At 46.8% G+C, this 24,256-nt stretch overlaps 1 protein-coding gene and 1 long non-coding RNA gene across 6 annotated transcripts in view; one reads left to right on the top strand and one right to left on the bottom strand.

The window, feature by feature from the left end:
• ARHGAP27 (Rho GTPase activating protein 27) overlaps nt 1-23,011 on the top strand; it is a 65,402-nt gene extending 42,391 nt beyond the window's left edge. For all 5 annotated transcript variants that reach the window (XM_083582684.1, XM_083582683.1, XM_083582682.1 and 2 more), the window contains 11 exons: nt 1,492-1,559; nt 2,511-2,598; nt 4,081-4,185; nt 5,765-5,863; nt 9,674-9,779; nt 11,286-11,411; nt 11,838-11,936; nt 13,315-13,392; nt 14,863-14,997; nt 17,953-18,058; nt 19,327-23,011. In XM_083582684.1, coding sequence (XP_083438810.1) covers nt 1,492-1,559; nt 2,511-2,598; nt 4,081-4,185; nt 5,765-5,863; nt 9,674-9,779; nt 11,286-11,411; nt 11,838-11,936; nt 13,315-13,392; nt 14,863-14,997; nt 17,953-18,058; nt 19,327-19,504 — 1,188 coding nt within the window. In that variant the 3' untranslated portion in view covers nt 19,505-23,011. The remainder of the gene's footprint in view (nt 1-1,491; nt 1,560-2,510; nt 2,599-4,080; nt 4,186-5,764; nt 5,864-9,673; nt 9,780-11,285; nt 11,412-11,837; nt 11,937-13,314; nt 13,393-14,862; nt 14,998-17,952; nt 18,059-19,326) is intronic.
• On the bottom strand, nt 182-21,981 carry LOC310748234. Its single transcript, XR_014541231.1, has 2 exons — nt 21,876-21,981; nt 182-595 (listed from the first exon to the last, which is right to left on the bottom strand). It is a non-coding gene; the product is annotated as an uncharacterized lncRNA (long non-coding RNA).
• Nucleotides 23,012-24,256: the final 1,245 nt, after the last annotated feature.

Below are 24,256 nucleotides of genomic sequence, written 5' to 3'. Positions count from 1 at the left end.
CTGGGAGACTGGGCATCCCATGTAAGGCCACATCTGCAAACATACTGGTACATTGAAATTTAATATATAGTCCTTTAAATATTGGATGTGGCCTAAGGGCATTCCCCAGGCGGCTGTTTTATATTCTGCAGTATGCTCTTGCCACAAAAGTACAGTAGTAATAATAATAATAATAATAATAATAATAATAATAATAATTTTTATTTATACCCCGCCCTCCCCAGCCAAGGCCGGGCTCAGGGTGGCTAAAAAGCAATAATAAAAGCAAGTTGAATGAATACAACTTAAAAACAAGATTAAAATACAACAATTAAAATACTGAAACATTAAAATATTAAAATGCAGGCCTCATCACAGGAGGAGAAAGAAAAAAGAAAGAGGGGGAGGGAATCAAATTGGCTCCAAGCCAAAGGCCAGGCGGAACAACTCTGTCTTACAGGCCCTGCGGAAAGAAATCAGATCCTGCAGGGCCCTGGTCTCACGAGGCAGAGCGTTCCACCAGGCCGGAGCCAGTGTTGAAAAGGCCCTGGCTCTGGTTGAAGCTAAACTAACTTCCTTAGGGCCTGGGACATCTAGGGTGTTGCTATTTATGGACCTTGAGGCTCTCCGTGGGGCATACCGGGAGAGGCGGTCCAGTAGTGTGTCACTGTGGATTTATTCTGTTCTATAAGTTGTTTTTGCGATGCTTCCCCAGGGCTGCCCTATTATTGCTGCCTGTAGTGCAGCAGAAGCGGGACAGAGGTGAAAACAGAACTTTGGGGACAAAGTATTTGTGGTATCAAGATTTTAGCAGGAAGCGACAGGATATGCACTGATTGGTGTCAGTCATTCACATAAGTAACAAGAGATGCCCATTAGAGGCTGTTGAAAGCACATGGCTTCCCTCAAAAAAATCCTGGAAACTGTAGTTTCTTAAAGTTTCTGGGAATTGTAGATCTGTGATAGGGATGCGGGTGACCTGGTCTAAACCACTGAGCCTCTTGGGCTTGCCGATTGGAAGGTCGGCGGTTCGAATACCCGCAACAGAGTGAGCTTCCATTGCTCTATCCCAGCTTCTGCCAACCTAGCAGTTCGAAAGCACGTCAGTGCAAGTAGATAAATAGGTACTGTTGTGGCAGGAAGGTAAACGGTGTTTCCGTGCGCTCTGGTTTCTGTCACAGTGTCCCGTTGTGCCAGAAGTGGTTTAGTCATGCTGGCCACATAACCCAGAAAGCTGTCTACGGACAAACACCGGCTCCCTTGGCCCGAAAGCGAGATAAGCGCTGCAACCTCATAGTCGCCTTTGATTGGACTTAACTGTCCAGGGGTCCTTTACCTTACCTTTACCTATAGGTCCCAGGATTCTTGCGGGGCATGTTTCAAATGTATGGTGTGTACACAGATTTTCCTCGACAAGAGGCTTGTATTAGGAATGGGGAAGGGGGTGAATAATGTTACGGGATCTCAGCCAGGACAGATTTAAACTACAGCCTTTTCCTCCCCTCCACTCAGTTAAAAACGCTTGAAAAGGCTGGGATGCTCTTTCGGACAAAGACTGCTGATAAAGGGAAACGCCAGAGGTGAGAATGATTTGTTTGTGTACATCTCCTTCTGATCTTGGGGTTTGGGGCAGGTTGGTATGGGGTCAATCAATCCCCCAGGTATCTTGGATCCAAGCCGTTTGAAAACCTCCTCTTTTAAAGCGGGTGTTGAAGATGTGTCTCTCCTTAATTGAGAAGGTGTGTTTGGCTTTGAAAAAAAGATTTTAATGCAAATTTTTTTTAAACAACGGAAGCTTGTAGGCCCCATCTTGAATCAGAGGCAGCCTAGTTTCTTTCACGCCAGGGAGTGACTTCTTTTGTGTAAACAGAACTGGGATTTCATCGCAGGCTTGTTGTGGGATAAACAGCGCTGCACAAAACAGCAGTGCTTTAATTACGTTTCCAGCTGATTGCAGAACGGCAGTTCCAAAAGGCCCAAGGGTGGAAAGGACTTCTGTCCGTGCAGCAAAGCATTTTCCGTGTGTTCAGCAGCTCAGGCTCACCATCTTGTCTTCTTCCCACATCTCTCCTTGGACTTTGCCGGTCCTCTGTCTCTCTTCCTCCTCCCCAGCCCTTCTGTCTCCTCCTTTCTGCCCTGCTTGGACTGCTTCCTTGGAACTGACCTCAGCTTGGCTTCCTGGTTCTGCCTCCATCTCTTTCTTCGACCAAATACCATGGCCTGGTTCCCTCAGTTGAGAAGTCCCACCTTCTGCCTTGCTGACTCTTCACCAGAGGCCCTGAACTTGCGGAGAGGTGCATGGCATGAGACCTTGATGCTGTAATAATTGCATGTGTGAACTCTCCCTAATGCCAAAGTTGGTGACAGAAATGCGGAGCGAGAGGCGGGTGGAAGGGAATCAGGATAACTGAGGGTAGGAGAACCTTTTCCCTTGAGGCAGACAGAGTTCCTCTCCTCCGTTTCACGCTGCTCAGTTAACACTGCTCTGTGAATGAGATTTCCTTCTCTTCCTTCCCTTTCTCCCCTCTTAGGAAGAATTGGAGTTCTTCATGGACAGTCCTAGAAGGTGGTGTCTTGACTTTTTTCAAGGACTCAAAACACTCCACGTCTAGCAGTGTGGTGAGTCCTCAGCCCTGGCTTGCTGCTCCAGTTGAAAGGCAGACAGTGGAGGCTGCTCCACCAAACCTCAACCTTCCCCCAGCTGCCTGCTGTCTTATTATTTGTACCCCTCCCATCTGACTGGGTTGCTCGAGCCACTCTGGGCAGCTTCCAGCTTATACCAAAACATAATAAAACATCCAGCATTAAAAACTCCCCTATACAGGGCTATATTCTGATGTCTTCTGAAAGTTAGATATTTGTTTATTTCCCTGACATCGGATGGGAGGGTGTTCCACAGGGTGTGGGTGCCACTACCGAGAAGGCCCTCTGCCTGGTTCCCTGCAACCTCACTTCTCGCAGGTAGGCAACCACCAGAAGGCCCTCGGAGCTGGACCTCAGTGTCTGGGCTGAACGATGAGGATGGAGATGCTCCTTCAGGTCTAGTGGGTTGAGGCCGTCTAGGGCTTTAAAGGTCAGCACCAACACTTTGAATTGTGCTCGGAAATGTACTGGGAGCCAATCTAGGTCTTTCAGGACCGGTGTTATAATGTCTCGGCGGCCACTCCCAGTCACCAGTCTAGCTGCCGCATTTGGGATTAGTTGCAGTTTCCGGGTCACCTTCAAAGGTAGCCCCACGTAGAGCACATTGTAGTAGTCCAAGCGGGAGATAACCAGAGCATGCACCACTCTGGCATCAAGTTAAGATATGTTAAAATGAATATAAAATTATTGAAATGTATAAAATTGAAAATCATAAATAAAATACATTAAAATAATAATAAAGGCAACTTACAACATGAAAAGATTTAGATAACTACACACAAGACAAAAGCAAGTCCTCCGCTGTTGATCTGTAACCCAGTGTGAACGCCTAGTGTGGGTGTGGGTGCCACTACCGAGAAGGCCCTCTGCCTGGTTCCCTGTAGCTTCACATCTCGCAGTGAAGGAACCGCCAGAAGGTTCTTGGAGCTGGAGCCCAGAGTCCGGCTTAACAATGGGGGTGGAGACACTCCTTCAGGTATACAGGGCCGAAGACGTTTAGAGTTTTAAAGGTCAACACAAACACTTTGCATTGTGCTCAGAAACGTACTGAGAGCCGGTGATCTTTTAGAACCCCTCCAGGATGATCTAGTTTGTTCTGTGGTACTTAGCCAAGTCAATGCTTGCATGTTATTGTTGTCCAGAGGGACTATAGCACAACAAAAGGAGGGCATTTCCTCCTGCCCGATCTTTGTGATCTATAAAAAGTTGCAGGATTTCAGAAGGAAGTTACACAATATGCACTGGTTGGAAATTCAGCTGTGTGACTGCCCCAATAGCATCATGAGCACAGACCATCGTAAATGCACAATAAAAAGGGTGTCTGGAAAGCCCCATAATTTCTCTGCAGGGTATAATTTGATGGGTAAGTGGGTGGGATTTTTGTTTTCTCTGTAGTTGCGAGCAGTGTCATAAAATGTGGACTTCCATGCTGCTTCTGTTTCCTACCTTCACCCTCAGAAACATCCCTCCGTGTTGAGTAGCCCTGAGCACACTGTGGATCTTAGTGGAGCAACACTTTCTTGGGCTGCAAAAGACAAGTCGAGCAAAAAGAACGTCTTGGAGGTAAAGGATGGTGGTCCCCATCTCTGCTTCTGTTTCCGTAGCAACAGATGATGGCAAAATGCATGGAGGAGGAAGCAACACAGACCTGTGCTGCTCACCAGGCAATCTGTCTGTTACACATGCCTGAATGTGGCTATTCCTGCAAATATCAATTCAACAAACTTAGCTTCACTGGAAAAAAGGGAACACACATTTTTAAAAACAGACAGACTTTTAAGGCAGTCTTAATGCTGATGGTACAAATGAGTTTTGGCCACAAAACCACAACACTCCATCTTCCAAGCATCTTCCTCTATGAAGACTAGACTTATCAAAAGTGAATCTTGTCATTTCCTAAATACGGGCCACTTCTTTAAAATGAAAGTTATGGTTGCCATGCAATGTGTCTTGCGCTGCGTCGGTTACAAAAGGCAAAGATTAGTGTCGGGAGTCCATATTTGAACATGGCAACCTGGTTTCAAGTGGTGGGGAAACCTAGCCGAGTCTTTTTCCCTGTGAAAGCCTGTCTCTGGAGCTGCCAGGCATATGATAAGCCTGACACTCCTCTGTAAGATGTGTCCTGTGCGTTTCCAGTGACCCCGTTGGAACATGAAGGAAACTAGCAGCAAATCCTAGGCACAGAAAGTAAATCTCACACTATATAAAGCTTCAGTAACTTCATTTCCACGTTTGATGGTGGCGCTGTGGGTTAAACCACAGAGCCTAGGACTTGCCGATCAGAAGGTCGGCAGTTCGAATCCCCACGACAGGGTGAGCTCCTGTTGCTTGGTCCCAGCTCCTGCCAACCTAGAAGTTCAAAAGCACATCAAAGTGCAAGTAGATAAATAGGTACCGCTCTGGCGAGAAGATAAACGGCGTTTCAGTGTGCTGCTCTGGTGGCATAGTCATGCTGGCCACATGACCCAGAAGCTGTACGCCGGCTCCCTCGGCCAATAAAGCGAGATGAGTGCCGCAACCCCAGAGTCGGCCACGACTGGACCTAATGGTCAGGGGCCCCTTTACCTTTACCTTTCTGTGATTAGCTGGAAGAGGTTCTGTATGAGCTCAATGCTGTCCAGCAATGTCTTGTTCCCACAGCTAGTATCTTCTACAGAAAGGGTGGTTAACCCAATAGCCCATGGCCCATATCCAGCACCCCCAAATCTTGTTTTATGGCCCCTAAGATTCCCCTTCATTTGTTATTTAAAACAATTTAAAAAAAATAAAAAGTTAATGCCCCACAGACCCCTCAAATTTGCCCATTTATTTTATAACATCATATTTTACATAAAATTACCCACTGCTCCCGGAGGCCCCCCCCTGTGATGTCAAAAGGGTTTCAGTAGTCCCTTAACCCCACCCTTCTCCAATTTGTGCATTATATGGCAGAGTTGCTGGGCTAGAGGGCAGGCTTTGCGGTTTGGCTCTGAGATCTGGCACAGTTCACCTTTTAGAAATTTTGAAATACTGTACAGGAATGTCCTCAATGAGAAACCCGTGAGAATTGTACTGAATCTGGGGCGCATTTTGCTGAGTTCTTGGGGTTTGTGGTGAGCATCTTCTGTCTGGATGTCACAATCGCATGGTTCCTCTGTTCCAGCTGAAGACACGGGAGGGATCCGAGTACCTGATCCGGCATGATTCAGAGTGCATCATCAGCACATGGCAGAAGGCAATTGCTGACAGCATCAGTAAACTGGTGAGAGTGGGGCTTGTCCCATGTTTTTATCACAGGTAGGGCCGGCCCACCCATGTGGCAAGGTGAGGCAACTGCCTCAGGCAGAAGAATCCACAGAGACAGCAGATCCCGATGTCAATCTTTCTTCCCACCCCTCTTTTTCCTTCCTTCACCCCTTTTCTCCTGTCAAGGAGTGGGCTGCCATTTTGCGGTCTGCCTCAGGTGACAAAATGTCTTGGGCCAGCCCCGAATGTAAGAAACCTCAGTTGGGTTCCTGTCAGGTGTTTTTATGGCAGACATAACTTAAGGGGTTAGCAAGGACTTCCAGGAAGAGGGAAGCATAGAGCCTGGGGGGAGAAGTAGGCCTTATGTTCATCAAGGGGGAAAACAAATGTTGTAAACCGCCCCCCCTCACCCCCAGTTCTGTGCATCAAGTGTAAACAAGGTTGGTCTGAATGTGACACAGAGGTGCACTGCCTCAGGTATCTGACTGTGTGTAATATGAAAGGCTGTGTTGCAGTTCTTTCCCTGGAAAAAATTAAATCAGGAAATTACATGGATTCCACACACACACACACCCAATGCCATTTGGATCTGATTTAGTATGTTTATTTGACTTTTCTGTTTAGTTTAGTTTTTTAATGGCTATGTTAGAATTTCATGCTGTATGAAAATCTCAGAAGTTATTCCAATGGCCCAATATTTTGAATCTTCTTTCCTAATGAAGTTCAAATAATCACATTGCAAACCTAAGCATGCTCACTCAGATCTCACTTAAGTTCAAGTGTGTTAAAGGTTGCGGCATTAATGTGGTGTTTGAGTGTTCCATTCAAGCAACTTCAAAGCTTTACTTGGAAATTATTCTTATTTTTGACACCTCAGTGGCACACAATTCTCTTCCATTTTATTTTTTTAAGGCTTGATTTACAACTTTGAAATTGCCCATTTTCATTAGTATAGTATCCATGTGTTGTATTGCTAATTAATTTTGTGAAACACATATTCGGAAAATGGAAACAAATGCAACACTGGAAAATTTCATTGAATAGTCTTCAGTAAAACTACATTTAAAGAGAGAGGATGCACACTGGAAAATTTCCATTGTAGAAAATTTCCGCCCCATGTTGCTAATTAAGGGGCATTAAATAATTAGTTTATTACGTATTCTGTTTTCTTTTTTGCCATTTGATTTTCTGTCTTGATCGGCCTCTATGTGTTATTAAAAATACTGTGTAATTTTTTTTAACTAGTTTGTGCATTGGGGAAGGACAGCTCAGTCCGCTTCTGGTTTGTTTATTCATAAGTCATTTCCTTCCTGTTTCTGCATCATCCTGCAATTTTATTTTTTAAAAGCAACCTACAAAAATTTGCATGTTGGGTACACATTTTAAACATAAAACGTGTGCCATTATAATAACGATGTTGCTAACTACGTGTTTATCCAGTAAGAGCAATTAGATTGGTTCACTTAGGAATGTGGACCTACTGAAATCCCTGAGCATCCCTAGTTTGCATATCCTGTGTTATTTGAAGACCTTTACCATTTCTTTATTGTTTCATTTTCACAAGAATTCAGTTAGGAAGCTTCCATCAATTGGCAGCCAATTCATGAGAGATATTTTATTCTGCTAGCCAGAGGAAAATGGCATCCTTGAGAAGACCTGCACACACCCAGTTACACTTAGGAGTTGTCCACATTTAAGCATTGTAAAGCTGTTTGTCCACCTTCCACCCCATTTGAATTAGACCAGACTGGTCCACACTTGCACCTATTTGAATTTGTATATGAGGAGCAACTTTGGTCTTTTCCATTCATGCCAGTAGGTGTTCTATTATATAGTGGTACCTCGGGTTACATACGCTTCAGGTTACAGACTCCACTAACCCAGAAATAGTGCTTCAGGTTAATAACTTTGCTTCAGGATGAGAACAGAAATTGTGTGGCAGCGGCACAGCGGCAGCGGGAGGCCCCATTAGCTAAAGTGGTGCTTCAGGTTAAGAACAGTTTCAGGTTAAGAACGGACCTCCAGAACGAATTAGGTACAGTGGTACCTTGGGTTAAGTACTTAATTCGTTCCGAAGGTCCGTACTTAACCTGAAACTGTTCTTAACCTGAAGCATCACTTTATCTAATGGGGCCTCCTGCTGCTGCCGCGCCACCGGAGCACGATTGCTGTTCTCATCCTGAAGCAAAGTTCTTAACCTGAAGCACTATTTCTGGGTTAGTGGAGTCTGTAACCTGAAGCGTATGTAACCTGAAGTGTATGTAACCCGAGGTACCAGTGTACTGCTTAAGTACCAGCAGAGGCTGTGCACAGATAGCTGTGCATTATCAGGTACATCTCCCTCATTTTGTGCCCTCAGATTTGCAGAAAATGAGAAAACTGCACAAGCAAACCACATGGATTGCAGTGGTACCTCTGGACACGCACACTCTGGTTGCATATCTTTCAGGATGCGAATGCGGCAAACCTGGAAGTATCCCATTCCGGTTGCGAATGGGATCTGTTCCGGAGCTCCGGTCGGATCCTGAGGAATTCGCAACTGGAGGTATCGCTTCTGCGCATGTACACGGCATGATTTAGCGCTTCTACATGTGGCACAATTTAGCGCTTTTGCTCATGCAGCGAAACCCGGACGCCACATGTAGAAGCGCTAAATCATGCCGCGTACATGCGCAGAAGCGACACCTCCAGTTGCGAATTCCTCAGGATCTGACCGGAGCTCCGGAACAGATCCCATTCGCAACCGGAGGTACCACTGTTCAGTGGTACCTCAGGTTACAGATGCTTTAGGTTACAGTCTCCACTAACCCAGAATAGTACCTCGGGTTAAGAACTTTGCTTCAGGATGAGAACAGAAATCATGCGGTGGTGGCGTGGCGGCAGCGAGAGGCCCCATTAGCTAAAGTGGTGCTTCAGGTTAAGAACAGTTTCAGGTTAAGAACGGACCTCGGGTACCACTGTATTTAACATGGTTTGCTTGCATAGACTCTATAGGACTGCAGTGTCTTTAGTTCCACCCCCCCAAAAAAAGTGTTTGGACAAGACTGAGCCCCCCTATATATAGAGAGGGGGGGCAGATCTTGTGGCGACAGGCCTTGTCGGGCCTTGCAATGGCGGTGGGACTCACAGCAGTGGCGGGCCTTGCAACATGTGTTGATGGGGGACCCCCAATGTTGAGTGGAACTGGCTGCCTCTACGGTTTTCTGGTTTTGTGCAAATGTGAGGGATCAAAGGAGGAACTGTATAGTTTAGGAATGTGCATGAAATAGTCAGGAGCATGGCTGGAGAAGAAATGAAGGCATTCAGGAAGTACAGTGGTACCTTGGGTTACATACGCTTCAGGTTACAGACTCTGTTAACCCAGAAATAGTGCTTCAGGTTAAGAACTTTGCTTCAGGATGAGAACAGAAATCATGCAGCAGCAGCGCGGCGGCAGCAGGAGGCCCCATTAGCTAAAGTGGTGCTTCAGGTTAAGAACAGTTTCAGGTTAAGAACAGACCTCCAGAACAAATTAAGTACTTAACCCAAGGTACCACTGTAGTAGCTGTGGAACGGAGAGTTGCAGAAAGTGGCGACGGATCCACCTACCCCAAAACACTGAACCAATTGTCTGTGACCCTGATTGGATTGTATTGGAGCCCAATTTCCCCCCAGCTTACTGGATGATCCCCATATCGGGCAACCCCCATATTTTACAGGGGACAAGCATTGAGAGCGGTGTGAACAATGCAAATGAAATGGGGATTCAAGCAGCTGCAAACACACCGTAAAATGTCGTGTTCTTCTTCAGAGGTACCGACAAAGGTGACCCTTGTATTTCTTTCAGCCTACAGATTTCCCTCCAGAAGACAATGAGGAGAATTCATCAGATTTGAAATCAAAGGAACAGCTAGGAAGCAACAGAGAGAAAGAGGGCGAGAAGAAAAGCCCAGGTCAGTGTTAATACTCTGTGCAAATTTTTGGTTTCAAACACAGAAATGGATTTTTTGAACGAAATTTTCCTTGACAAATAGTTCAAACAGTTTATATTTGTCTATTGCAATATTATTACTATTACTATTACTATTATTATTATTATTATTATTATTATTATTATTATTATTAATTTACATTGATATCACATCCCCCCCGCCAAAAGCAGCTCAAGGCATTATACATTATTCTCCCCTCCCCTCCTTTTTATCCTTCCGACAAGTAAAAATCCATCCATATACACCCCCCAGCAGGAGCTTGTTTTTGCACGTCTGTTACAGTGGTACCTCGGGTTACATACGCTTCAGGTTACAGACTCCACTAACCCAGAAATAGTACCCCGGGTTAAGAACTTTGCTTCAGGATGAGAACAGAAATCGTGCGGCGGCAGCGCAGTGGCAGTAGGAGGCCCCATTAGCTAAAGTGGTGCTTCAGGTTAAGAACAGTTTGAGGTTAAGAACGGACCTCCAGAACAAATTAAGTTCTTAACCCGAGGTACCACTGTACTTGGAAGTTTGTCTTGTGCCTGTTGGGAGTGACCTTTCAGCATGGGGTCTCTGTCGCCACACTTTCCCTTTGCTTGCTCCTCACCTGAGCACAGTCTGGATATTCATTCTAGATAACAGAGATCACGCACCTGCCTCAAAAATTCTGGACAGGGCAAATAGCACCTTGAGGGGGATGTGTGCATGACCGCTGCTAGGGGGTGGTGACGTCGGCCCCCGCCAGGGGAACAGACGAGGGGCGCATGCAAAACCAGCTTTAAAATATGTCCATAAATAAAAATATTGATTATTGCCTCATAAGTAAAGGTTCTAAATAGAGGGTGAATTGAATGAGGGTGAATTGAAATAGAGGGTGAATTGAGGGTTGGAGGAGAGGCAGAAAGAAGAGCTGATTTGTTGGTGACTAGGGATGCGGGTGGCACTGTGGGTTAAACCACAGAGCCTAGGACTTGCCAATCAGAAGGTCGGCGGTTCGAATCCCCGCGACGGGGTGAGCTCCCGTTGCTCAGTCCCTGCTCCTGCCAACCTAGCAGTTTGAAAGCACGTCAAAGTGCAAGTAGATAAATAGGTACCACTCCAGCGGGAAGGTAAATGGTGTTTCCGTGCGCTGTTCTGGTTCGCCAGAAGCAGCTTACTCCTGCTGGCCACATGACCTGGAAGCTGTACGCCGGCTCCCTCGGCCAATAAAGTGAGATGAGCGCCACAACCCCAGAGTTGGCACGACTGGACCTAACGGTCAGGGGTCCCTTTACCTTTGGGGGGGGGCGCAATCTGGACGGTTCTGCCAGGGGCGCAAGATCCACCTAGCTACAGCTCTGCATGTGTGAACAGGCCCTTGAAACTGTCTTGGAAGAGAAGCTTGCATTTCCTCTTGTACCTCTTCTCTGAAGCATGTGGGAGGCTCAGCCTTCAGCAGAAAATCTCCCCCTGTACTATAATGCCAAATTCTCCCCTCTGCAGCCTCCTGGCATTCATCCACCTCTCTCAACTCGGACAGCGATTCCAGCAAAGTTCGCAACAAACTCCTGAGGTTTCTGCAGAGGCGGCCAACCCTTCAGTCCCTGCGGGAACGAGGCTACATCAAAGGTATATTCCTGGAAGATCTAAGAGTCCATTTTTAAAAAAAAATAATTGGCTTTGCGACTACACTGATCAGCCAAGGCTAATTTACAGACATTTCAGCCTTTGTATTGCAGCTGTTCAGTTGAGGGAGTGTACACGCCATACATTTAGAACACATTTGAAACACACTGCTTCCCTCAGAGAGTCCTGGGAACTGTAGTTTGCCCTTCACAGAGCTACAGTTTCCAGCATTCTTTGGGGAAAACCATGTGCCATTAATGTATAGCGTGTCCCCAGCCTGCGTGTAAGTTAAGAAGGCTTTGATTTGTTTATAGCTGTCTTACTTTTGCCACAAGTTTCAAGGATGGCAATGAGATATAAATAGAAAGGATATTTTGGATCGTGTTTCTAACCTGATTTCTTGCGGGGTTGTTTGCTTCTTTAATCCAGATCAGGTGTTTGGATGCCCTCTGCAAGTTTTGTGCGACCGTGAGAAGAGTACTGTGCCTCAGTTTGTGAGGCAATGCATCTGCACTGTGGAGAAGAGAGGTACACAGTTCTATGCCCCCAAATAAATTGAAATTATGCACCCACTACCGCCAGTTTTGTGGCTTGCACGCATTGTACAACTTCAGCAAAACTTGCAAAACTTCTTCTGTTTTGTGCCATTCATATTATCTGGTTTTGCTGAGTCGTGGGAAGTCTTGAGAGTTTCTTCTTCTTCTCCTTCTTCTTCTCCTTCTTCTTCTTCTTCTCCTTCTTCTTCTCCTTCTTCTTCTTCTCCTTCTTCTTCTTCTTCTTCTTCTTCTTCTCCTTCTTCTCCTTCTTCTCCTTCTTCTTCTTCTCCTTCTTCTTCTCCTTCTTCTTCTCCTTCTTCTTCTTCTTCTCCTTCTTCTTCTTCTTCTTCTTCTTCTTCTTCTCCTTCTTCTTCTTCTTCTTCTTCTTCTTCTTCTTCTTCTTCTTCCTCCTCCTCCTCCTCCTCCTCCTAATCCAGTGGAGGCTGCTCTGTTGAGGCCCATGGGGCACGGTGCCACCAATCTCGGTCTGCCCTTGGCCACCCCCCACCTGCCTGCCCTTCTTGCTTACCCCTCTGGACAGATGGTAACATTCCTTATTGGCTTCCTCCATCTTCGTCTCAGTGCTGCCCTTGAGCAGTGGTCAGCAAACTTACTGTGTCTCCATCACCGAGTGCGCGGCAGGCTGGAGGGTGGGGGAGCGTGTGCCCATACGCGTGCCCATACGCTATTTCTGGGTCGGAGGAGCACCGGAAATAGCTTGTGCGCATGTGCACGGGCCTCTTCCGACCGGATGTGCACCGGAAATAATGCTTGCGCATGTGCAAATAATGCTTGCGCATGCGCACAAGCTATTTCTGGTGCTCCTCCGATCCGGAAGTGCGCAGCCGCACATCGGAGGTAAGAGTGGGTAGCGGCAGCAGGCGGTGGGAGTTGCCGCGGGCTGGATAAACGAGTCCCTCGGGCCTTATCCGGCCCACAGACCTTAGTTTGGGGACCCCTGCCCTTGAAGAACTCAGCAGAGATTTAGATGGCCGACAGGACTTGAACAGAGTTCACTCTGCATATCATTGCCTGCAGCTCCACCTACTGTTTGTGCTCCCTTCCATTCTCCCGACCAGTCCAAAAAGGACACAAGCCACCACTAACCTAATCCTTGTGGCAGTCAAGATAAGTGTCGAAACATGTGGGCCCGGTGACATTTCGGAAAGGAGCTGAGCAGCAGGACTTCCAGAGGTGCTTAACTCCTTGACACTTCCCACTGAAGCAAAATATATTGTGCAAAGGAAGAGAGATGCATGCCTATACCCGTCATTTGCATGATACCTTCTCAGGCTCAGACTTATTGTTCGTGGCAATACTTTTGCTCTTGTGGGCCTTTAATATAAGAGCCGTAATTTCTCCTCCTGCAGGTTTGGATATCGATGGACTCTACCGGATAAGTGGGAATCTGGCGACGATACAGAAACTGCGCTACAAGGTGGACCATGGTAAGGGACTCCATAGATTCAGCTTGGCAGGGGACAAAGCTTAGCAGTATAATGTTCCCCTTGTGTGCAGAAGGTGCTAAGTTCAATATTTAGCTGTGTGTGTGTGTGTGTGTGTGTGTGTGTGTGTGTGTGCAGAGAGAGAGAGAGCGCTCTAGAAAGGGTATTGGTTGAATATTTATGTGGATTATTAGTATTGTTATTCTAAACCACTGAGCCTCTTGGGCTTACCGATCAGAAGGTCGGTGGTTCGAATCCCCACAACGAGGTGAGCTCCCATTGCTCTCTTCCAGCTCCTGCCAACCTAGCTGTTCAAAAGCACACCAGTGCAAGTAGATAAATAGGTACCGCTGCGGCGGGAAGGTAAACGGCGTTTCCGTGCACTCTGGCTTCCTTCACAGTGTCCCGTTGCACCAGAAACAGTTTAGTCATGCTGGCCACATGACACGGAAAGCTGTCTGTGGACAAACGCCGGCTCCCTCGACCTGAAAGCGAGATGAGCACCGCAACCCCATAGTCTCCTTTGACTGGACTTAACTGTCTAAGGGTCCTTTACCTTTCTACCTTATTAATTACATTTGTATACTGCTCTACATGCAAAGATCTGAGAGCGGTTCACAGCATAAAAGCACAAAATTCATAATAAAAGCAAGATCCCTACACACAATCGTACTGTGATAGAAAAAAATGAACGAGTAACTGCTGTTGTTATCATCCTCCTTTTATCCTAAGGCCCCAGGGTTTAAAACAGCTTAAAACAATTTACAATACCCAAAATAAGGTAGGTCCTAAAATATATACATCTTAGTTGTCAAAAGTTCTACAATTCTATGATTCTATGATAAAACCATAGAGTTGTTTCTAGACCTGATCAAAGGTGTAATGGCTTTAGGGGTTGCTTGTGCGTAAATAGCCGCCGCTCTGGGCTAGGTTGGCTGGTTAAACCATTTCTCGCTGGACAGCCATCCACTCCGTGGCTGTTCAGTCACTGGCAGAATCCATCAGTGGGCGTTTCTTAAACCTTTTCCAGCATAAAAGTTGTTTGACGCTCAGTCTCCTCCTACTCTCCCTGCGTGGAAGTCTTCTGCGCAGGGAGGGCGTGGGTAGCGGAGGACCTGTGCTCTCCCCGCTGGTGTCCAGTGAAGAGTCCCGGAGCCTGCTCTCTGCTTCCCCCATTGGCCCCCCTCTATCCCTGGTGTTGCGCTGATTTTCTTCCCCAACAGGAGACCTGCCTCTCTCCCTGCTTGGCCCCTCTCCAGCATCGCTGTGGAGCCTCGCCTCCTCCTCTAGTTCCGATGGCAGTTCCCTGACAGAAGGGTATCCTCATTCATCCTCATATTTTAGATTGGTGCAGGAGTAGCCATTGCTGTGCTGCGGTCAGGCCCAAACATTCTGGACAAGAGTAATATTGGCTCCTTATTCAGCAGCCCTAGGATACTTGCTTAACCTGTTTCCCTGCCGTCGCTTTTGCAGATGAGCGCTTGGATCTCGACGACGGCCGTTGGGACGATGTCCACGTCATCACCGGGGCCCTCAAACTCTTCTTCCGCGAGTTGCCGGAGCCGCTCTTCCCCTTCAGCCATTTTGACAGATTCATTGCAGCCATCAGTAAGAGACATTGCTTTGGGGAGGGGGTAGCTGAGTGCAAGCATCAGAGCATCTTTTGGTCCTTGCAGTATTACTTAAAGGTGCATCTGCGAGAGCGGTCTTCTGTTTAGTCAGTGCTTTCGAAAAGACAAGAGCAGGAAGAGAACTCAGATTATGCCCTGCTTCTTCTTCTTAGAGGCCTGCTTCTATTGAGGCCTTCGAGCCGCAGGGGGAGTCACATTCAGGGCTGAACAAGACGATACCTTGGCTAAGAATCTGCGCCTTAAGCGCAGGTTTGCTTTTGCACAAATTTGTCAGTGCAGGAGGGCCAGATCCAGATCAGGACCCTAGTAGGCACCTTAAAGCTCCCCCCCCAGCCTGCTATGCTCCCAGTCCAATTTGGGGAGGTTGTGACTGCAATTTGTATAGGGGAAACAAGTTTTTATTAGAGTACTTTTTTCATTGCAATTTTTAATTGGGAGAGCTGGCCTGGATTTGGGATCACAACAGGCAATAAAGGGTTAAAGCCTACCCTCCATGATAGAGTCTCTGGATTCCACACACACACACTCCAGAAATTTGTGATTTAAAAACAACTCTGTATTAAAGAGCATAATAATACATCATGTAGCTTGGACCTCAGAAAGCCCAGTTTGGGATCTGATCACTATCAGCTAGCCTCCTCTGCCTCAATTCCTGCCCACAAAGCATCCTCCTGAGCTAATAATAATAATAATAATAATAATAATAATAATAATAATAAATTATTATTATTATTATTATTATTATTATTATTATTATTACTTATACCTTGAACATCTGGCTGAGTTTCCCCAGCCACCCTGGGAGGCTCCCAACAGAATATAGTGGTACCTCGGGATAAGTACTTAATTCGTTCCGGAGGTCCGTACTTAACCTGAAACTGTTCTTAACCTGAAGCACCACTTTAGCTAATGGGGCCTCCTGCTGCCACCGCGCCGCCGGAGCACAATTTCTGTTCTCATCCTGAAGCAAAGTTCTTAACCTGAAGCACTATTTCTGGGTTAGCGGAGTCTGTAACCTGAAGCGTATGTAACCTGAAGCGTATGTAACCCGAGGTACCACTGTACAGTATTAAAAATACAATAAAACATCAAACATTAAAACCTTCCCTAAACAGGGCTGCCTTCAGATGTCTTCTAAAAGTCAGATAGTTGTTTATTTCCTTGACATCTGATGGGAGAGCGTTCCACAGGGTGAGTACCACCACTGAGAAGGCCTTCTGCCTGTTTCCTTGTAGCTTCACTCCTCACAGGGAGGAAACCGCCAGAAGGCCCTCAGAGCTGGACCTCAGTGTCCAGGCTGAATGATGGGGGTGGAGACGCTCCTTCAGGTGTACTGGACCGAGGCCGTTTAGGGCTTTAAAGGTCAGCACCAACACTTTGAATTGTGCTCGGAAATGTACTGGGAACCAATGTAGGTCTTTCAGGACTGGTGTTATATGGTCTTGGTGGCCGCTCCCAGTCACCAGTCTAGCTGCCGCATTCTGGATTAGTTGTAGTTTCTGGGTCACCTTCAAGGGTAGCCCCACTCAGAGCGCATTGCAGTAGTCCAAGCAGGAGGTAACATGACTTTTGTAGAAATCAGAGGAGCTGGTCCGTCTGACACACAGTAATAAATGCCAGTTGCTGAAGAACAGCAGCTGTGTGTGCCTTGTCATCGTTCCTCACCTCTCTTCCCAACATCTAGTGAGGGAGATGTCTGACGTGGTATTGTATGCACAGACTTGCCCTGCTCTGTATTTTGACTGCTGCAGCGCAGCGAAGAAATGAATGACATGATGGTATGTCATGTCAGGCATTTCCCATACTAGACACTGCAGCGAAAGGAGAGGAACTAGTAGACGGACTACTGGTTTTTGCCTACTTCCAGCAGCAAGTTGCAATATCAAGATTGAGCCCTGAGACGCACAGTTCCAATGTCTCCAAAAGGTTGCAGTTAGCTTTCACGTGCCCCTTTGCAGCGGCCCCAAGTATTGGGTGGCAGGGAAGATGGAGGGAGGACTATAGCAGCAGTGCAGGCTTCTACATTTATTTGTACAGTGGTACCTTGGGGTAAGTACTTAATTCGTTCCGGGGGTCCGTTCTTAACCTGAAACTGTTCTTAAGCTGAAGCACCACTTTAGCTAATGGGGCCTCCTGCTGCTGCTGCTGCTGCGCCGCCAGAGCACGATTTCTGTTCTCATCCTGAAGCAAAGTTCTTAACCCGAGGTACTATTTCTGGGTTAGTGGAGTTTGTAACCTGAAGCATCTGTAACCTGAAGTGTATGTAACCTGAAGCGTATGTAACCCGAGGTACCCCACTGTACAGTATTAAAAATACAATAAAACATCAAACATTAAAAATTTCCTTAAACACGGCTGCCTTCAGATGTCTTCTAAAAGTCAGATACAGTGGTGCCCCGCAAGACGAATGCCTCGCAAGACGGAAAACCCGCTAGATGAAAGGGTTTTCCGTTTTGGAGGTGCTTCGCAAAACGAATTTCCTATGGGCTTGCTTCGCAAGACGAAAATGTCTTGCGAGTTCCTGCGGGGTTTTTTTCCTCCCCCACCCTTTCCCCAAGCCGCTAAGCCGCTTAACAGCTGATCCGCTAAGCCGCTTATCAGCTGATCCGCTAAGCCCGCTAAGCCGCTAATAGCGCTAATCCACTAAGCCGCTAATGGGCTTGCTTCGCAAGATGAAAAAACCGCAAGACGAAGAGACTCGCGGAACGGATTCTTTTCGTCTTGCGAGGCACCATTGTAGTTGTTTATTTCCTTGACATCTGATGGGAGGGTGTTCCACAGGGCGAGTGCCACCACTGAGAAGGCCCTCTGCCTGGTTCCCTGTAGCTTCACTTCTCTCAGGAAGTGAAGTATGTAACCAGAGGTATCACTGTATCTCTATAGGGGGCGGGGATGCACTGAGTGAGATCTCTTCCTCTGTTTGGCATTGCAGAAATTACAGAGCCCTCGAAGCGCAGCTACCGCTTACGGGAGCTGGTGAATTCTCTACCTCCTGCTAACCACAATACCATGAGGGTACTTTTCCAGCATCTCTGCAGGTGAGCAGCTGCATCTCCCGATTCTCTGGGCTGGCGTAAGGGTGTTGAGTGCGAATTCTGAAGCCCAGCCCCTCAAGTCCCTGTGTTGAGGTTATCCTCCCATTCCACAATCCTCCCATTCAACCTTTGTCTTGCTGTCGCCCAGCCTTTTGCATCTCCTCTCCACACCTGTCGCCAACATGCTGACTCTCCTGTCCCTAGGCTCCTGTCTGTAAACAGGTCTCTAACCCTGTCCACACCCCCAGACAACCCAAACTTATTTATTATATTTTTTACTCCACCTTTCAAATGTTTTCCCTGGGTTGTTTATAGAGGAATTTTCTTTTAGCTGCACTGCTTTGAATTGATGGTCAACGTTCTGTGGGTGATTCTTTCGGTTTTTTCACTGTTGGAAAGCATTAGTATTTGACGATATCATATGGTGGGTGGAAGAGGGATTTGCACATGGTAGCAAGTGTCTTTTAACCTGTGTTAGAAGACACTTGAACCACATCCGCACTAGACATTTAAAGCTCCCTTATACCACTTTAAGGTACGCGGGTGGCGCTGTGGGTTAAACCACAGAGCCTAGGACTTGCCGACCAGAAGGTTGGTGGTTCGAATCCCCGCGACGGGGTGAGCTCCCGTTGTTTGGTCCCTGCTCCTGCCAACCTAGCAGTTTGAAAGCATGTCAAAGTGCAAGTAGATAAATAGGTACCGCTCCGGCGGGAAGGTAAACGGCGTTTCCGTGTGCTGCGCTGGTTCGCCAGATGCGGCTTAGTCATGCTGACCACATGACCCGGAAGCTGTACGCCGGCTCCCTCGGCCAATAAAGCGAGATGAGCGTCGCAACCCCAGAGTCGGCCACGACTGGACCTAATGGTCAGGGGTCCCTTTACCTTTACCTATACCACTTTAAACCCCCAAATAATCCTGGGAACTGTTGTTTGTTCAGGGTGCTGAGAGGAGAACCTCCAATTCTCCTCATAGAGCTACAATTCCCAAAGTTCCCAAGAAAGAGGGATTATTTGCTAAATCACCCCTGGAGGGACCAGGGGTCTCCTAGTGACTCTCAGAACCCGTAACAAAATACAGTTCCCAGGATTCTTTGGGCGAATCCATGACTTTTTAAAGCTCCATGATACTGCTTTATATGTACAGCACAGATGAAGGTGAACTACAGTAAGATGCCACCACCAAGCGAGGATACCCAGACGAGATACACCTCTAGCTACAGCATCTCAGTGTCTCTCTTCCCTTTCACAAAATCCTTCCTCTCTTCCCCGCAGGGTTATAGAGTTCCGGGAGGAGAACCGCATGTCCGTGCAGAGCGTCGCGATCGTCTTTGGGCCAACGTTGCTGAAGCCAGAGGCCGAAGAAGGGAACATGACTATGTACATGGTTTTCCAGAACCAGATTGTGGAGCAAATCCTTAGCCAATACAGCTACATCTTCCCCGAGAGCTAGGCCTTCCCAGCGGAGCGAGGAGCCTGGTTGGTTGAATGAAGGAGCAGCTGCGACGCAAAGGGGCAGGTCCCATCGCTGTGGAGACGACGGTGTTGCCGGGCAGTGCCAAGACTAGAGACAGTGAAGATATGGGAGGGAGGGAGAGAAATGACTAGCAATAAAACTGTCAATGTAGGATTCAGAATGTCCATGGTTGCCTCTCTTGAATGTTGCGGGTCAGGGATGTGAAACCCTGCTGGACGCGAAAGGAGCTCATTGTTTGGGTTAGTGATCTTCAACTCCCATCCGGAATATCTTTCGCTGAAGGATGTAGTGTGGACAAAATTTGGGGGGGGGATGGGAGGGAGGCTTCTGTGGCCAAGTGCACACCGTAATGTTTTCAAGCTTCTTGCTAAGGAATTACAGGGATTGTCTTGCTACAATTGTCCTGTGAATCTTCAGCTCTTTTGAGCGAACTTGCTTTTGTTTAAAAAAGCATGTCCAGATGGTGGGTTTGAATAGGGCTAGAAATCCATTCCGAGGGCATCAATCACCCAAACTCTAGACCGTGTTGCACACACCACCTGTCTCTGCCCATGCGCAACACAGAAAATTGCAAGATGCCATTCCGTGATGCAGGTCACAAGCGTTTATGGGAATAATGGTGGGTTCAGCGTTGTAGGGTTAACAGCAGTGCATCTTCTACTCATTCCGTGCATGTGTGTAATTTTAGCCAAGTGTGAGGGTAACTTAACGCTCCTCCTGAGATTTGCAAGTTTGTGTTCCGTTTTCCTCCCTAAGATGGAAAAGGAAGAGTTGATTGCACTTGACAGCCAAGACTGGTTTATTGAGATTGCCCTGTTTGTGGTATGCAACTTTGTCCACCCGCAGTGTGCTTCCTATACATGTTCTATCTCTGCAAAAAAATTGATCCCTGGGAACATCTGCCACTGATTGAAGCTTATTTCCATATGTCCACATGATGGCAGGGGTGTGTGCTTGTGCTTCTTTGTGTCATAGAACAAAGCACATGTAGGACACACACAACTTCCGACGTTGCACGAGAAACAATATCCGTATGAGAGTTTTCATTGGCAAACTTTCTGGTTCAGTCAAGAGGATTCAGTTTGCATGTCTAGTGCCAATATTGACAGTAAAGAGCTTGTGCTTTTAGCACCAACGGTGATTGAGAAGGCTAGTTTCTGCCATTTGGGAAAAGTTCCGTGGCTTAGATTTGTGAACTTCCTGCTCCAATGTTGCGCCACTCATCTGTCACACTGCTCAACAGCACAAATAAGTGGCCGAATCTCAGACTGGTAACAATGAGATCTAATTCTCCCCCATTTCCAGGGAAAAGTACCATGTGCTGGAAGCTGTGCACATAGGGTTGCTGCCTCTTCCATCCTGCCCTCCTGGTTTGGCCACTGCTGCTGATACATGAATAACTCAAATGTCTGAGTGCACATAGAAGCCCCGCCAAGGGCCCAGGTTCTCTGAGCTATGAGGGTTTAAGGTTGCCTTGTCCTGGGAAAATACTGGATTCCATGGCGTGCCATTCTACCAGGCTGTACTTCCCACGGGAATAAGAGATGCTGTTAAAACTGTGATACATCAGTGGCTGGCACAGCCAGGACCAGTCTACAATCTACTGAAGGATTGGGAGTTTTTGGGGGGCGGTATCTTGTTTTATTGCTAGATCCAGCATTCGGGAATTCATAGGGGGCAGGGGATGGAGAATCTGTGGCCTTCCAGTTTCTGCTTGTATTGCATTCAACAAAAGACAGAGCATACTCATTGAAAGCAATGAAAGCTCATGTCCATTAACTTAAGGGGGTCTACTTTGAGTAGGGCTAGTAGGACCGCCCTACAGCTGCCATCTTCCCCAACAATTTGCCTGGGGCTGATTGGAGTGGCCACAGGTTGTCTGGCTTAGAGGAACACTGTTGCAAAATGGCACCTAACCATGACTTTGGTTACACCGGATTTTGTCAATATGGGTGCCCTCCAGATGTTTTAATAATAATAATAATACCCCGCCCTCCCCAGCCATGACCAGGCTCAGGGCGGCTAACAACCAATAATAAAAACAAGTTGATTAAAATACAATTTAAAAAAAGATTAAAACGCAGCATTAAAACATTAGGATGCAGCCTCTTCACAGGAGGGGAAAGGAGAAAGAAAGAGGGGGAGGGAATCAAACTGATTCTAAGCCAAAGGCCAGGTGGAACAACTCTGTCTTACAGGCCCTGCGGAAAGAAATCAGATCCTGCAGGGCCCTGGTCTCATGAGACAGAGCGTTCCACCAGGCTGGAGCCAGTGTTGAGAAGGCCCTGGCTTTGGTTGAGGCTAATCCTTAGGGCCCGGGACCACTAGGGTGTTGCTATATATGGACCTTAAGGTCCTCCGTGAGGCATACCAGGAGAGGTTTTGAACTGAAACTCCCATCAGCAGCTGGGACTGGAGGGAATTATAGTCCAAAACATCTGGAGGACACCAGCTTGGGGAAGGCTGGTACACAGGAATTTACCATGTGGTCTCTCCAGCCTAGGCTAGATCTCTGCCTGCGCAGGTTCCAGGACCATGTGGCTTTGGCTGGAGGCATTGAATTGCAATGGGCGCTTCTAAGTCCCTCACACAAAGCCATAAGCAGATGTAGAAAAGTGATTTTACCAACCTACCTCGAGGGGGAATGGGGGGAATTGTATTTATGATTTTAATGAACAATGAAGGAGGAATGTTCATCCTGCTTTTTCCCCTGGCCAAGGACAGGATCTTTTCTGTGTCTTCCCTCCCAAACTCACATGGTGTAAGCTTGTCCGCTTTTCCTGCACTGTCTGCTTGGTGTCTGACCTTCAAGACACAAAACCTGCAGCCCAGCAACCTTTTACAGTCCACAGAAAGTGATAAATGAGTATTGCTATTAAGAAAGTGCCCTTTCCCTATGCACCTCCCATGCAGAAGCAGCTATGTATTTCCAATAATAATAATAATTTATCATTGGAGGGGAGGAGAGGGATGAATTCCTCTCTTCCTTTTTTTTAGCCATGTCATGTTATTTACTGTTTTGTGTCCACAGAGCTCTGGGCTACCAGAGGGGTTGTGTGGTTATAAATCCTTGGGAGAGGGAATCGTCACAAATTAGAATGTAACATGCCTCTGATAAACGTTTGCCGAACAAGTTAAATATACTTCTTTATCCCAAAGCATTTTCTGATCCTGAAAAAGATTTGACAGGAGAGTCAAAGCATTGTTAGCAGGCACAACAAAAATGAGATACTCGAATCCTTTTGTTCAGGAATTGGACAATTAGCACATTGTGGCATGGGTTTTGAGGAAGCATAAAATGATTCAATCCCTACCACTTGCCTCCTACATTCAACAGGTTTTGATTGTTAAATTGATGGTCATTTTAGGAATCATCTTAGACAACGGTGGTTGGACCTGAAGGATTTTTTGTTTTTGTTTTTTGCTAGAAGACAATTTGTGACAATTGATTTTAAAATAAACAATAACCTTTCAATGAACAAAGTGTGTGTGTTTATTTGGGATCGTGTGATGTAGTGTCCGCCCCCCCCCCCAGGTACCGGCACCTTTTCTTCTAGAGGAAAAGCACAGGTGTTATGTCAAGTGTTTAGGATGGAAGTTACAACATCATTTTGAGAAATGAAGCATTCTGTGTAGACGCATTTGCCTTTGGATTTGCTTTTTTGCATTATAGGATTGTTATGTACTGAGTTGAATAGGATCCAAAAGGCAGCAGTCTGATTGGTCCTAGAACAATAGGATCCAGAATGCAGCAGTCTGATTGGTCCGCAGGAGCCACCCAATCCAACTCCAGGTGGAAGTGAATTCGCAACCTGATTGGCCTACAGGAGAATCCCAGAATTAGCCAATCACGTGGGGCCCATTGTGTAAATAATGTCTATAAAGCAGACATTTCAGGGGGACTTCCATTCTCACTAATATGAGCTGAATAAAGAGCATGAAATCCACACTCGACTCGAGTATATTTCAAGGATCTTCCCTGTGGCTGAGGCTACAGTCCAGTTAGGGATTCAGTTCTCTCCACTCATTTCCTAATGTGGAATTTGCCTTTCCCAGTTGCTACACATTCTACCCAACGTGCATCGCTTCACGCATACCTTGAGCTGCATTTTGCCATTTAAATGCCCCATCTCTCATTCTGCGTGCATCTTGTTGGGAGTTGCAACTGTTCCTGCTGGGATGAGGTTCTCCTCCAGCTGTTAGCTGGCTTGCAGGCAGGGCCGTTTTTAGCAGATGCAGATCCGGGGTGCAAATATCCACCCAGCGCCCCCAAATTACCATGCATAGTTGAGGGCGGTGAAGCTGCGCATTGCCTGCCATGGGGGGGGACAACTCTCCCCCATGCCGCTGTGGGAGAGCATAAGCCCTATGGGAAAGACGGCTCTGCTTGCAGGCCAAAGTGATGTGAATGAATGAATGAATTTATTATTTCGGTCACAGACCAGTTCCTTCTCATACAAAATCAGGGAAGTCAGAAATTGGGATGTGGAACTACATTGCCATGTGAGCGAGATGAATAAACACCCAGCAATAAAAGACAATGGGAGAGGGTTTACCCTAGCAATATATTTGTCAAAATTACAAATACAGTGGTACTTAATTCGTTCCGGAGGTCCGTTCTTAACCTGAAATTGTTCTTAACCTGAGGTACTACTTTAGCTAATGGGGCTTCCTGCTGCTGCCGCGTGATTTCTGTTCTCATCCTGAAGCAAAGTTCTTAACCCGAGG

The sequence above is a fragment of the Podarcis filfolensis genome (genome assembly GCF_964270895.1).
Source record: "Podarcis filfolensis genome assembly, chromosome: 13".
Lineage (NCBI taxonomy): Eukaryota > Metazoa > Chordata > Lepidosauria > Squamata > Lacertidae > Podarcis > Podarcis filfolensis.
Note: the sequence above shows the minus strand (reverse complement) of the source record. Positions and strands in the feature narration are given on the sequence as shown.